The 14,842-nt window shown below is 40.3% G+C and overlaps 1 protein-coding gene across 10 annotated transcripts in view; it reads right to left on the bottom strand.

Moving 5' to 3' along the window:
- The window catches only part of FHIP1A (FHF complex subunit HOOK interacting protein 1A), a 368,975-nt gene that overhangs the window by 148,433 nt on the left and 205,700 nt on the right, over positions 1 to 14,842 (bottom strand). For all 10 annotated transcript variants that reach the window (XM_072621249.1, XM_072621248.1, XM_072621251.1 and 7 more), the window contains one exon: positions 1,403 to 2,029. In XM_072621249.1, coding sequence (XP_072477350.1) covers positions 1,403 to 2,029 — 627 coding nt within the window. The remainder of the gene's footprint in view (positions 1 to 1,402; positions 2,030 to 14,842) is intronic.

The following is a 14,842-nucleotide window of genomic DNA, read 5'->3' as shown; positions in this document are numbered from 1 at the left end:
AGGTGAAACTGCATAGGGAAAATTACAACAGTCTCTTCCTAGAACACAGGTGTGACTATGGAACTTCCTTGTTCATGAAACTTTGGTGGTTCCCCATTGTTTTTAGGATAAAATACAAACCTGAGTTTGACATTGAAAATCTTCACAATTTGGCTGCAGCCTATGCTGATTACAAATTAAATGTGTCAGACCAGATATTTGTAAAGTGCTTGGCACGTAGTAGGCACTTAATAAATGCTTGTTTTCTCTCTTTTCCATTCCCTCCTTCAAACTCAAGGCAAACAGCACATGTACTTACAGGTTCTACACATGACATTGCATCTCATCCATCTCCTACCTCCATGCCTTTGCATAGGCTCCCTCCCATGGCTGAAATGCCCTCCCTTGTTAGCTTCTTCCCATTGGAACCCCAAGATCCCTTTAAAGCTCAGCTCAAGTACTATCTCCTCTGTCCAATCATTGTGTATTTATTTCATGTATATCCTATATTTACTTATCTGTTAACACATATCTCCCAAACTCACCCCCCTTTCCATTTCCCAAGGAGAATAAAAACGCCTTGGGGGTAGGGGTGCTCTCCCAGAATATGGCAGCAGTTTAATAAATCCACGTTGACTGATTAGTCATTGGTTGACTGATAACCTACTATGTTCAGATTTTGAAGTCTTATTTTTTTTGTTAAAACCACAGTGCTATGGCAAAACTTGGATTCAGTGAGTTTGGGTTCAACTTCCCAGTTCTGCTGCCCGTGTAACTTTGGGCAAATCACTTTTTATTTCTAAGTCTAACTTTGCTCACATGCAAAATGAGGGTCACTGGACTATGTGATCCTAAAGCCCAATGAATTAGGGGTCCTTATCATGAAATGAAATCAACAAATATTTATTAGGGTCTCACATATGCCAGGAATGAGGTAGGCACTGAATAGACAAAGACCAAAATGAAACAGTCCCTGCCCTTGAGTGAAACTGTGACTGTGTGGAGGCCTCACCATCCACCACTGTGTGCTGGCAGAGAACTCCCCCAGAGAAGCAGTGAATACAACAATGCAAGCTTTATTGATCTTTTCATGATTTGCACCACTGGAACAAACTATAAACTGTTTGCTAATGGAATATATATGAAACTTCAAAGCCAGAAGGGGAAAATGGCAACACAAATCTCTCCTTTTCCCAGGTTGTTGTGTTCAGGGAAAGATTTCTCAGCCAAATGGCAGGTGAATTTAGCTCTCTCTGCTCTCTCCAACACTATCTGCCCCAAAGGCCCAACATCTTTCAACACTAGATGTGGAGCAAGAAACAAAGTAGATAAAAGAAGGAAAGGAAAGGAAAAAACTAATGAGAACACTAGATGGGGAAGAATGAGCGGAAACAAGAGTGTAGACCACATATGAGAAACTTACTGGACAAAAGTAGGTGTTCTCCACAATGTGGTTGGCCACCATGCTGTTCTCCGCTGAGAGGGCCATGATGAAAAGGAGAGCATCTCGTGCCTGCTGTCCCACCGTCCCCTCACGGTGAATAAAGGGAATTAGAAGGGAGAAAATGAGGAAGTTGGCAGCTCCTTGATCCTCACTAGTGTGGAAAAAGAGTTCCAAAATGGATGGGTCTTTGGCTAGGATGCAACAGAGCTGGTTGAGCAAGACAACCAGCTCTCCCTCCACGGCTGGGGTGGCTGTCCCTGAACAAGAGCTCAACAGCATCATGAGAGGTTTTAAGATGGGCTTATGGTGCAGCAGAGGCTGATGGGACTGGGTCACCAACATCTCATACATCTTCAGCTGTTCGATCTTAGTTTCATCAGTGAACTCTCGCCTCAAGCTCCAAAGGAATAGCTTTTCCATGATGTTCTCTGAGACCACAAACTCCAGAATGGGTCCCATCGCAGCATCCTTAGCCTGCTCCTCAATCAGCAGGAAAAGCATATGTTCTACATAGTTCTGGACGGCACTGGCCTCATCTGGAGGGATAGATCCATATTTTGCCTGGGCATTTTTCAAAGGGTCATGTTTCTCCAAGATTTTCACAACCTGTACCAAAATGAAATACAAATCATTATACTTGTGGAGAGAGAAAAAGAGAGACAGAGAGAAAGACACACACAGAGCTAGTCAGAAACAGAAAGACAGAGACAGAGTGTGTGTATGTTTGATTTTCATGGTTTAGGACTTTGTAAATTCCATTATCTTGGCCCAAAGTATAAATATGACAGACTCCCTTCAGCATACATGCATGCCCTTGTCCACAAGTCAATAGTCAAAGATATATAACATTAGAGATGTATGGTAGGAAACCCACTGGACTCTGAATCCATCACATTCCCCTAGTAGACAATGAGCTCCAAGAGGGCAGGGTTTGCCAGAGTTCACATTTATGTAGCATTTTAAGTTTTGCAAAGTGGTATGTATATATATATAATAATATTATAACATTATTATATATCTGCTTTATGGTATGTATGTACAATGAATTCTTTGAGGACCTGTTGGTGTGGGTTTTTTCCCCACACAACTGGTAAAACTCTACCTACAAAATTATGCACTAAACAGGCATCTATTTCCCACCCTTTTCTCTTCTCCTCATGGTATCCTACTCATGGCTGCCTTTTGTCCACCAAAAGGCAAACAAGAGAGGCAAGGAGATATTGAGGAGAGAGAACCATCCAGGAATTAGAAATGTTCAAGTCTTACCTCTAACACATATTGGCTGTGTAAGCCCTGGGTGGTCATCTAAGCTCCCCAAGCAAATCTCTAAGATTATAAACCAATGATCAACAGCTGATCTGCTAAAATAGAAGAAGATTCTCTACCAGTGAAATCACAGGTCCAAACTCAAACAACCAAAAGAACTCCTAGCATGAGCCACTCTCTGAACTTTACTCTCATCAGATTTTGCTTAAGGAGGGAATAACATACACACTTAAATGGGTATGGAAATCTATCTTACCCTACGGAAAGGAGGACAGATTGGGGGAAGGGGTAATCAGACACAAACACTTTTGAGGAGAACAGGGTCAAAGAGAAAACAAAATAAACAGGGAGTGGGATAGGACGGAGAAGTGGTTTGCAAGACTAGAGAGAAGGTGGGGTGATCAGGATGCACACTTTCATGGAACAGGGAAAGGGAGAGATGAGGAGAAAATTTGGAACTCAAAATCTTGTGGGAAGGAATGCTGAAAACCAAAATAAATAAATAAATATTTTAAAAGATGAACCACCCTCTTTGCACATCAGTAAGGAGGAGAAAGAGGAGTGAAACAAAAATAAGCTAGGATGTATATAGCTTAAGGTTGCAAAGTCCTCTGCACATGCTATGTCATTGGATTCTCACAACTCAGTCAGGTAGATATTGCTATTACCCCCATTTTACAGAGGAGAAACCCGAGATAGAAGACATTATGCTACTTGCCTAGGAAAATACAACTAGTAAGTGTCTCAGATCTTCCTGACTCCAAGTCCAGTATTCTCACCCACTGTACCTACCACCACCACCATCATCATCACCATTATTTTTGTTATTATCATTACTAGTAGGTAAATCTGTTCTGGACCTGGGAATTTCAAAGATGGAGCATGCTATGCAGTTGCCTTTTCAGTGGCCTCCAGCCAAAAGGGGAAAAAATGTTGGAAGAGCCAACCATAAACCAGTTTTATGCTCATGTCTTCTTAAAGCACAGACTCCCAATAATGCTTAGTCGGCCCAAGGCTTTGATTTAATTGGTGACTTTTGTCTTGGAGCTATCACAGTTTGCCTTCTCAGCATCTTGTTAATTGGGGCAGGCTAATTTCACTACTCTTCTGGCGCGATGCTATATCTGATGCTTTGTAACAGATTCTGTACCTACGCTAGAAAATTAGAATGGATGACTGAGAAGCAGTTTGACACAGTAAAACGAGTTTTGTACTTCACATCAAAACCCAGCTCTGCCACTTATTACCTGTGTGGCCTTGGGCAAACCTTTCTGGACTTTGGTTTCCCCAAATGTAAAAAAATTAAGTGTTGGACTGGCTGATTTCCTAAATCTCTTTTCCCTCTAAATCTATGATCCTATGATCCTAACTTACCCTAAGTGTTAAGTTACTCCAAAATCTAGAAGAGGTGAAATGCACTGTTTCCTATGTGCTATACCCCTAACCAGAAGGCTACAGGAGTCTCTCCTATGCCCAGTATGAGAACTGATTCAATCCTCAGAATTGCTGGAAATTTTGCTTCCCCTATTCTTCCTTCATTCTGAGTGTCTACAATACTAAAAGATAGATCACATGACCATTCTCTTCCAAAGAGTATTGTCATGATAAGTTGGACTGAGCAGAATCTACGGCTCCTTTTGGCTCAAAATGTTATGCTTGTTTGGTTTTCCATTAATGAACTTTGATTTCATCTGTCATAGAGAATGCCTGGTAAGGAAACTCTCTTTATTAATGGAGATTGCCACCTGTTCTGCAATTTACAGTGTTAGAAAATGTGCCCTGGGCATCAAAGGTTAAGTGATCTGCCCAGGGTTATCTAACTAGTCTACGTCAGGAGCAATACTTAAACCCATATCTTCAGACTTTGAGGTGTCTCCCCATCCTATGGATGCCACTCTAAAAATTTCTGACCTTTCAAGACTTCAAGGAAAAATTAAATGAAAAAAATTCCCTATTGCAGCAGTTCTTTTGGTAAATTTTACTTTAGACTGACACCTTTAAAGTTCTGCCAAAGGAGGGAGAAAGGACCTCTTTCACGTAGGTCTTCCAAAACAGCAGCATGCAAGATAAACTAGCTTAACCCCAAAATTATGCCCGAAAAATAGATACGGAGAGGTGTTTATAGATGACACCAGGTCAGAATTTTTTTAAAAGTCAGGCTGAAAATCATTTCATTCTTTTCAAATTATACCCCTTCACGTAAGTATAAGCATTTACAGTTGTATCATGTACACACACAACCGTATGTGTGTATACATATACATGTACACACACACAAAGTAGTTCACATAGTAAAACATCTTAGTTATTTATTTAATCATGACTTACATTTTCCCAAGATATATCTTCTTTTAAAATATCCTATGCTATTAAATGCTGAGTTCTCAACAACTGGCACTATTCCTCAAAATTTTTTATTTATATTTTAGGGAGGGCAGACCTGTGATTTCGCCTCCACAGGGGTTTCACCTCCCTCTCCTAGTATGGGAACTCCTTCCATGGCTGATCTGCCACTCCTATGCAATATAAAATAATTGAAGATTTACTTGCCTAGGGTATGGAAAGAATAATGACTGGCCCATGGTCACAAAACTATTATGAAATAGAGGCAGATCCCTCCTGATGCCAAGGACAGACCTCTACGAAACTGGGCAGGCTATTTTTTTTCCCTCCTAATCTAGTCCTGTGCTAATATACCTATCCTTTGGCTGGATAAACCTAAAAAACTGCTGAAAGTTCAAAGAGGAGCTGCTAATGACTATATAATACTTTAGAGATGCAACTCGACCTTACAGCACACCCTGCCATGCAACACAAAGCCCCTAAGCTAATGCTGAACCTCTGAAAGAATAATTTCTCATACTTACGTACCTAGCCTTCCCAGCACCACCCACCCCAAAATGGTGAAAACTGAGACTCTATCGTTAGGTAGGCTCTGAGCCCAGATCTCTCTCAGCGCCAAGTACAGTCTATTTGTACCACATATCACACTGCCAGCTGCTATCAAAATTACAACTACTACTACTACCAGTATTACTACCACTACTAGTAATATTTTTACTACTAATACCACTACTACTACCACCCCTACCACCACCATTACTACTACTACTATTACTACAATTCCTACTACAATTACTCCTCCTACTACCAGTCACATCTATTAGCACCACTTCATGAGAAAATCAACAAGGGTCTAAAAAAAACAATCCTTACAGCTTGGCCAATGGTTTTTCACCACCTCAAGTCAACGTAATGTATACAATTAAATGTTTTGAACCTATCTAGAAGGTTAGTCAGTCTTAGGATAAACATACTCTGCCGTCAAAGCCAGACAGCAGTCGCATCAGGAAGAATGATGAATAAACGTCTAACTTAGGGTACCCTTTATACTTCCATTAATTGCTCTAATTTGTTTGAACTCAGTGCACTGCCCTCATTAGTGCCAATCATAAATTATAACTACCTGAATTCCAGAAGCATGTTTATGTTTCAGGAACACCTCAGTAAGGAGTTCTCACAACATTTTTACGTAATGACCAACATACTCAGGTCACAAGGTACTCACTTAAGCCAACAAACGATTATCTTTCCTGATTAACTTGAGTGTAAACAGAACCCGGAACCAAGAGTTTACTCATCCCTCTTCCCAGTTAGGGAGATGAGTGTCTGATTGGAGAATTCCCTCATCATTCTTCCCTGCTGGCAGATGAGAGTCTATGCAATCTGTAACCCTGCTTGTACAAGCATGTGTGCATACATATGCATAGAAGCGTACACATACCTGAGTATCAGCAGGGGATTATTTATATACTTGATTTGCTATTTCACTGAAGCCACTACTGAACCCAATACATACTAAATCCCCTGAATTGCTCATGCTAAGTAGCATCAAGGGAGGAAAGAAAAGTCACTAAGTGAAGTGTTCACCAACTGTGCCTTTCACCTACGGACATTTCATTCACACTGAGTTCCCCCCTGTTAGACTTTTACTAGATGGTTCTTCTCCTTAAGAGAAAAGCCTTAACGCATATTTTGCATCGGCTCTTCAGTATCAGCATAAGCTCTGGCCCTCTGAAGTTTGCCTGATCCTGGAACAAAGCTGGACTTTTTTACTGCCAAAGGTACTGTAATAATTAGATCATTTATAATGAATCCATTACTTAAACTTAGATATAGAACTAAAGAGATTCACTCATAAAACGTCAGAGCAAGAAGAGATCTTACAGGTCAACAAATCCAACTATCTCCTTTTAAAAATAAGACCAGTAGGTGACAGGTGGTCTGCTAAGATCATATACACGGAGCTAAGATGAGAACCCATAGTCTCTAACAAACCCTGCCATCCTCATCATGCCACTGTTATACTCATAAAATTGGGGATGAGTTAGAGACTAAGGAGATTCTGATCCAGTAATGGAGAATCCTGGATTTAGCTGTGAGCTATTGGGATAACCAATTCACCTCTCTGACTCAGTTTCCTCATTTGAAAAATGACAGGGTTGAGCTAGATAATCTTTAGGGAAGTCTTCCAGATCTAAATCATATGCTCTTTATAAAAAAAAATCTCCAAGAGAATTCTTCACTGCCATCTCTAAAGCCGTCAGCTCTACAAGTCAACCATGGCAACAAACAGACACTGAGAGAGTTGATGACATGTAAACATATTGGCTTTATCCTATAGGCTGATGGAAACAAGAGTGGATGTGACAGACCCCTTTCTCAAAAAACAGGATTTCTCTTCTTCTTTTCAGATGGCTTGGAGAAAGGGCAGTGGATAGGAAAAATGCTTAAAAGTAAAAAAAAAAAAAAAAAAAAAAAAAGATGAGGCTTGAACATGGGCTTTGGCTTTAGCCAGTTAGAAATCTTAGGTAACTTTGGAAAGAGGTGCTGGCCAACGCCCCCCTCTTTCCCACCCACTCTCTGCAAATGACTTCATTGTATCCAATCCTATTCCCTCTCATTCCTAAGATCCAGTCCCACAACACCAATTAATTGTTTATTGGACATTCCAAACTAGATGCCTTATAGGCATCTCGAATTCAACATGTCCAAAACAGAACTCATTATTTCCAAAACACAAAACAAAACATAATTTTCTTCCAAATTACACCTATTACACTAGCCCATAAATTGGTCTTTCAGCTTCCTGTCTCCTCCCTTCATTCATCATCCTCTGTGCAACTGCCAAAATAAATCTTTCTAAAAAATGACCACGTCACTTCCCTCTTCAAGAATCTTCATCAACTCTCTATTGCCTCTAGAACAGACACATTTAAACCCCATCACAATCTGGCCCCAGCCTAACTTCCTAAACTTATTTCATAGTACTCCCCTCACATATTCTACATCCCAGTCAAAGTGGCCTACTCACTGTTCTCTATGTAGAACTTTCCATCTCTTGCCTGCACCTGGAAGGCGCTCTGTCATCACTCCAACCTTAGAGAATCCTTTAGTTTCCTTCAAGACTCAACGAAGGTACCATATCCTGCAAAAGGCTTTTCCTGATCATAACCCCAACTACACTCAGTTATTAGTGATCTACCCCAAATGAAAATTTCTGTGTATTTGCTTGTCTGTGTACACTCATTTCTCAACTCTTTGCAATCTGGGTTCCAATCTCATCCTTCAAATGAATTACATATATATATTTTTTTATATATTTTTCCTTTTATATATTTTCCTTTTTTTATATATTTTCTGTTTTCCCCAGTTACATGTAAAGATAATTTTTAACATTCATTTTAAACAAATTTTGAGTTCCAAATTTTCTCTATCCCTCTTTCACTTCACACATCCCTGAAACAATTGTCAAAACTTTGTTGTCACTGGAGTGAACAACATTCTTTACACAGTTAGGAGATATATCTTCTCCCCCCTCCCTGCTTTTATTATTAATCATAATAGTATCCACATAATTTTGAAAAATAGTTAAATATGTGTGTGTGAGAAAATCTGTCTATAGGAGGCAGATCTGCTTCTTTTTAGATTTACACGTTGATTCTTGTATGCCTGACAGTGACGCTGTGGTTCACTCAGGGGCGTGCACTGGAGAATTACTGATCTGGTCTGGTCTTTGTCATCTTCTCCAATGAGTAAAAACATATGACTAAAACCCTAAATGGACCAGCTAATCCGAGAAGGACGCAACTGCCCAAATATATTCCTAAAATATAGATCTAACCACAGCACTCCTTTGATCAAGCAACTTGATACAGGCTACCCATGTGTAATCACGCAACACCTATTACTGTATCGGTCAAGTTGTAAAAGAAGACACAGAGCCAAATGAAAAAAAACCCACAAAAAAATACAAAAAGTGGAAAAGAATATGCTTCAATTTGCAATCAGACCCCATCAGTTCTCTCTCTGGGGGTGGAAAGCACTTTTCATCATAAGCCCTTTGGAACTGTGAAGTTTGGAGTCAGTGTAAGGGTAACACTTGAGGACCTGGAGGGCCATGTGTGGCTTTGAGGCCACAAATTCTCCACCTCTGTGGTAGAGAAAGTCCAGAGAGTCTGGAATACAGTCTAAATAGGAATAGTGACATGGCTAGTCTGGGTGTTCTTAAAATGGAACTTCTGGGAGAATCAAGCCAGTCAGAGGAGGAGAACCCAAGGGCATAGGGTACTTCCAGTGTGAGAAATTCCAGTTCCAGAAATTCCACTTCCAGGGTGAAGAAGCTTTGGTGGGATGGAAGAAAATGTCCAGAGCGGCAGGAACACAGCCTTGATAGGAATGAAGACATCACTGGCTTGGACATTTTCCTAAAAAGTAAAGATCTGGGATAGACCAACTAATTTGAGAATGATGCAACTGCCCAAATATATTCCTAAAATATCCATCTAACCATGGCACTCTCCTGATCAATAAACTCCAGGGGTCTGTTATTACCTCTAGGATCAAATACAAAATCCTCTGTTTGACATTTAAAGTCTTTTACAACTTTGCTCCAAACTACCTTTCCAGCTTTATCATATATTATTCCCCTTCATATACTCTATGGTTCATTCTAAGTAGCCTTTTTTCTGTTCCTTATGTGATACACAATTTTCCAGCCCTACCACTTTGCAGAGGCTGTTTGCTTCTTTCTCTCTCCTCAACCCTACCCTCATCCCTGGAATGTACTCCTTCTCCTTATGTCTGCCACTTAAAACCCCTTGTTTCTAGAAAGGTCAGCTCAAGCCTGGCTTCCTACAGAAGGCCCTTTCTGATCTCTCTACTTTAAGAGCCTCACCCTCAAAATTAGGAACATATTTTTGTACATGTTGTCTCTCTCAACAGAACATAAGCTATTTGAAGGAAAAGAATCTTTTATTTTTAACCATATATTTCTAGCATTAAACACAGGACCTGGCACATGGAAGACACTCAGAGAGGAAACTGAAAGACATAGCTCATAGGAGAAAACAGCAAAGACTGTAGAAGATCAGGAGTTCTCAAATGCAGGCCCCTGAGTGAACCGCAGAGTCACTGTGAGGCATATGGCAATCGATACATAAATCTAAAAAGAAGCAAACCTACCTTCTGTAGACAGACAGACCTTCTCACCCACACACATATTACTATTTTTCAAAGTTATGTGGATGTTGTTATGATTAATAATAAATTCATGTAAAAGCATCGGGGGAAAAGATATCTCACAGCTACACAAAGAACGTTGTTCACATCAGCAACAAGCCTCGGCTGTTCTAAGAATAACAACTTGTGCCCTTCAGAGAATCTTCTCTCCTGATGTTGCAAAGATGGTTTTTATTTTGTAAAGAAATCTGAGTTACTTCTTTTTTTTGTTAAAGGAGTTAGAGACAGGAGATCTAAACTACCTACTTCTTCTACACAAGCCATTCCTAAACAAAGAAATACATAGGCATACCTCAGAGATATCATAGGTTCAGTTCCAGAGCACCATAACAAAGTGAATGTTGAAATAAAGTGAGTTGCACAAATTTTTTGGTTTCCTAATGCATATAAAAGTTATGTTTACACTATACTGCAGTCTATTAAGTGTGCAATGGTATTACAATACGATCATACTAGTATTACGTTAAATGCAACGTACATACTTTAATTAAAAATACTTTATTGCTAAAAAAATCTCAGCCTTCATTTAGTTATAACAGTTTTGCTGGCGGAGGGGTCTTGTCTTGACGCTGATGGCAGCTCACTGATCAGGGCAGTGGTTGCTGAACGTTGGGGTGGCTGTGGTCATTTCTTAAAATAAGACAATGAAGATTGCTTCATATCAATTGATTCTTCCTTCCACAAAAGATTTCTCTCTACAATGCAATGCTGTTTGATAGTATTTTATCCATAGTAGAACTTCTTTCAAAATTGGGAGTCAATACTCTCAAATCCTGCGACTGTTTTGTCAACTAAGTTTATGTAATGTTCTTCAGCGTGGTGTCTCGGGGAATGGAGAGGCCCAAAGAGAGGGAGAGATGGGGAAAGGGCCAGTGATGGAGTAGTCAGAATGCAGAGTAGTCAGTGTATCAATCACGGTACCACAAAACAATCACAAAAGTAACGCCAAAGATCGCTGTTCAGAGATTACCTTAACAGACATGATAATAACGGAGAAGTTTGAAATACTGTGAGACCTGATGAAAGGTGACCCAGAGACATAATGTGAGCACACACTGTTAGAAAAATGGCGCCAACAGACTTACTCATTGCAGGGTTGCCACAAACGTACAATTTGTGGGGGGAAAAAAAGGAATATCTGCGAAATGCAGTAAAGAGAAGCACATTAAAATGAGGTATGCCTGTAATGGAAACAGTCCCAGATCTGGAGTCAGAGGACCTGAGTTTGAGTCCTCTCTTGGCTACTTCCCTTTGTTACTGTGAACAAGCGACATAATCTCCTTTCAGAAGACTTGAAGTCATGTGGACCTCAGTTTCCTCATTTATAAAATGGAGGGGGCAAGGGGGAGGCAGCTAGATGGTGCAATGGATAAAGCACTGGCCTTAGAGTCAGGAGGACTTGAGTTCAAATCCAGCCTCAGACACTTGACACTTACTAGTTGTAGGACCCTGGACAAGTCACTTACCCCAACTGCCTTGCCAAAACAAAACAAAAAAAAAATGGTGGGGGGAGGGTGTCAGACTAGATAATCTCCAAGGTTTCTTTTGGTTCTGAATTGAATAAATCAAATTTGGATAACTCCTTGATCAAAAACAGTGCTAGTGTTCAATAACTAGCTTTTTCTTTGAGCTACCAAAGACTAATTAAAACTAATTAGAGGTAAAAGGGCAAGAAGTACACTCACATTCTGATTTTTTCCTCCCTGCTTCAATTCCTCCAGGTTATCATAACAGGCAGATTTATAAGCATCAAAGCCCAGAAAGGAAGACAGGAGAATGCAGAGTGAGAAGAGCAGGCCCCAGGAGGTGTTGACCTAGAGTAACGGGGCTGCCCCTCAATTATCACCTCACCTCACCTATCAACCCTTCAAAGAGAAGGACAAGAAAGTCAGCGGAATAATGAAGGAGAACAGAAAAGCAATCTACTAAAAGATCAGATCATTCCGACAGGGAGCAGTGAGAAGAGAACTTGGTACTATGAGAGGCGGGCCAGCGAGGTGGTGCAGCCAACCGAGCGCGGGGCCAGGAGCCAGGAACCTGGCCTCAGACACATGCTAGCTGTGTGACCCTTGCCAAGTTACTTCACCTCTGTTTACCTCAGTCTGTAAAACAGGAATAATAATATCTGCTTCCTAGGATTATCACAAGAATCCAATGAAATTATCATCTTAAAGGGTTTGGGATGTGCCTGGCACATAGAAAGCTCTATTTATGGTAACTATTATTATTAATAGCAATAATAACATTTATAGAGTATCTCAAGGTTTCAAAGTGTTACTGAACTAGGTACTATTAGTACCAAATTTCTTCTCATGTTAGAGGAAACAGGCTAAAAAAGGATTCAAACTCGGGTCTTTTCAACTGGAATCCCAGCACTATATTCAATGCATCACCTAGCTGCCTGCTAAGTTACCAGCTTTATCTCTACATTGCTAATGACAGTGGCTTTTCTCAGTCCTTATCCTTTTCACTTTCTCTGCAGCATTGGATACAGCTGACTCTCCCTTACATCCCAACATTCCTTCCACCATGGTTTTCATGCCAACACCATGTTGGTTCTCCAGTTTGTCTAATCTTTGGGTCGTCCTGGCTGCACCATTGTCTATGTTCTAGCCTCAGTCCATAGAAAGGGTCCAAGTTCCATCTGGGGCCTTCTTCTCTATTTTTCCTAGTCATTTCATAGGACTTAGAGCTGGAAAGGACCTTAAAACCCATCTAGTTCTCATTGTTGTTCAGTCATTTCAGTCATGTCTGTCTCTTTGTGACCCTATTTGGGGCTTTCTTGGCAAAGATACTAGAGGTTTGTCATTTCCTTCTCTAGTTCATTTTACAGATAAGGAAACTGAGGCAAACAGGATGAAGTGACTCGCAATAGTGATAGATAGGATTATCTATCATTGTGAATTATCTATGTCTAGTGAATGAATGAGACCAGATTTGAACTCATGAAGATGAGTCTTCATGACTTCAGGCTAGTGCTCTATCCACTGAGCCACCTAGCTGCCAGAGAGTCTAGTCATCCAAGATTAGGAAAGAAGTCCATAAAGGCTAACTGATTTGCCCAACGTCACTCCAAAAACAAATGGAAGTTTTAGGATTCAAATCCAAGACCTCAGATTCCAAAACCAATGCTCTTTTCAATGTAGCAAGATGCCTCTCACCAGCAACCATGGGTTCAGCGATTCTCTCTATTCAGATGATACCCAGATTTATTAGAGAGCTCTAGTCTTTCACCTGAGCGCTAGTTCCAAATCACCAACTGCATTTCTGATATCTATAGTTGGCTATCTCCAAGTAGATGTTCTGTAGACATCTCAAACTGAGTGTGTCAAAAATGAAAATCATAATTCTTTCTCCTAAATCCAGTCCTCCAAATATAGCATTTTCCACTAGGGCACCACCATCTTCCAGCAACCCTAGTTTGAAATTTCAGGGTCCAACTTGACTTTTCCCTCTAATCACTTGTTAAACCTTCTCTACCTCCCCAGCATTTCTCACATCTCTTCCCTTCTCTGTGCTCTCTAAACTCATGACCAGGAAAGGAATCAAAGCATTTACAGAGTGCCTACAACATGCAGGTCCAACATGCCAGTATTTACAGATGTTATCTCATTTGATCCTCACACCGTCCCTGGCAGGTAGATGTTGTTATTATCCCCATTTTACAGTTGAGGAAACTAAGGCAGATAGATTGAATGACTTGCTTGGGGACACATAACTAGCATATGACCTCAAATCTTCCTGACTCCAAGCTGTGCACTGTGGTACCAGCCAGATTTCTTACTCACATGGCTCACCTAGTCCATCTCTCACCCAGACTCCTGCAACAACTTTCTGTTTAGATTTTTGGCTTCCAGTCTGTGATTCATCCTCTCCAAAACTGCCAAAATAATCTCCCCAAAGCCCAGGTCTAACCATGTCAATAAACATCTATTAAGCACTGGGCACCGTGATAAGAATAAGAGCCTGTTGCTCCTTTCTGTCAAAACTAATTCCCTAGTTTGAAACCTAAGAGGCTTTACAACCTAGATTCCAGCTAACAGGTTTATTTCACAGCTCCCTTTCACACCAAAAAGACCTAATTTCTGTTCCCTAAATATATACCACTTCCTTGCCTTTGCCCAGGCTGTGCCCCACTGCTGGATGGCACTCCCCTCTTCAATTCTAGCTGAGAATTAATATAACCATTCTGGAAAGCAATTTGGAATTATGCAAATAAAGTGGATAAATTCTCCATACCCTTTTCTTTAAAGGCTCCACAATGAGGCATATACCCCAAAGAGGTCATTGACTAAAAATAAGTCACAAAATACACCAAAATACTTTATAATAGCACTTTTTGTGATAGCTGGAAACAAAATTGATGCCTATGACTGGGGAATGACTAAGCAAACAAATGGAATGGAGTATTATTGGACTGGGTAAAATGAGGAAACTGATGAACAGAGAAGTATGGAAAGACTTACATACGGATGCAAAGTGATGGAAACAGCACCAAGAAAATAATACATACAATGACAACAACAGTATTATGAGAAGAACAATAACTAAAAACCAAAGAAAAATGTTGCA

Source organism: Notamacropus eugenii, chromosome 6 (genome assembly GCF_028372415.1).
Source record: "Notamacropus eugenii isolate mMacEug1 chromosome 6, mMacEug1.pri_v2, whole genome shotgun sequence".
Taxonomy (NCBI): domain Eukaryota; kingdom Metazoa; phylum Chordata; class Mammalia; order Diprotodontia; family Macropodidae; genus Notamacropus; species Notamacropus eugenii.
Note: the sequence above shows the minus strand (reverse complement) of the source record. Positions and strands in the feature narration are given on the sequence as shown.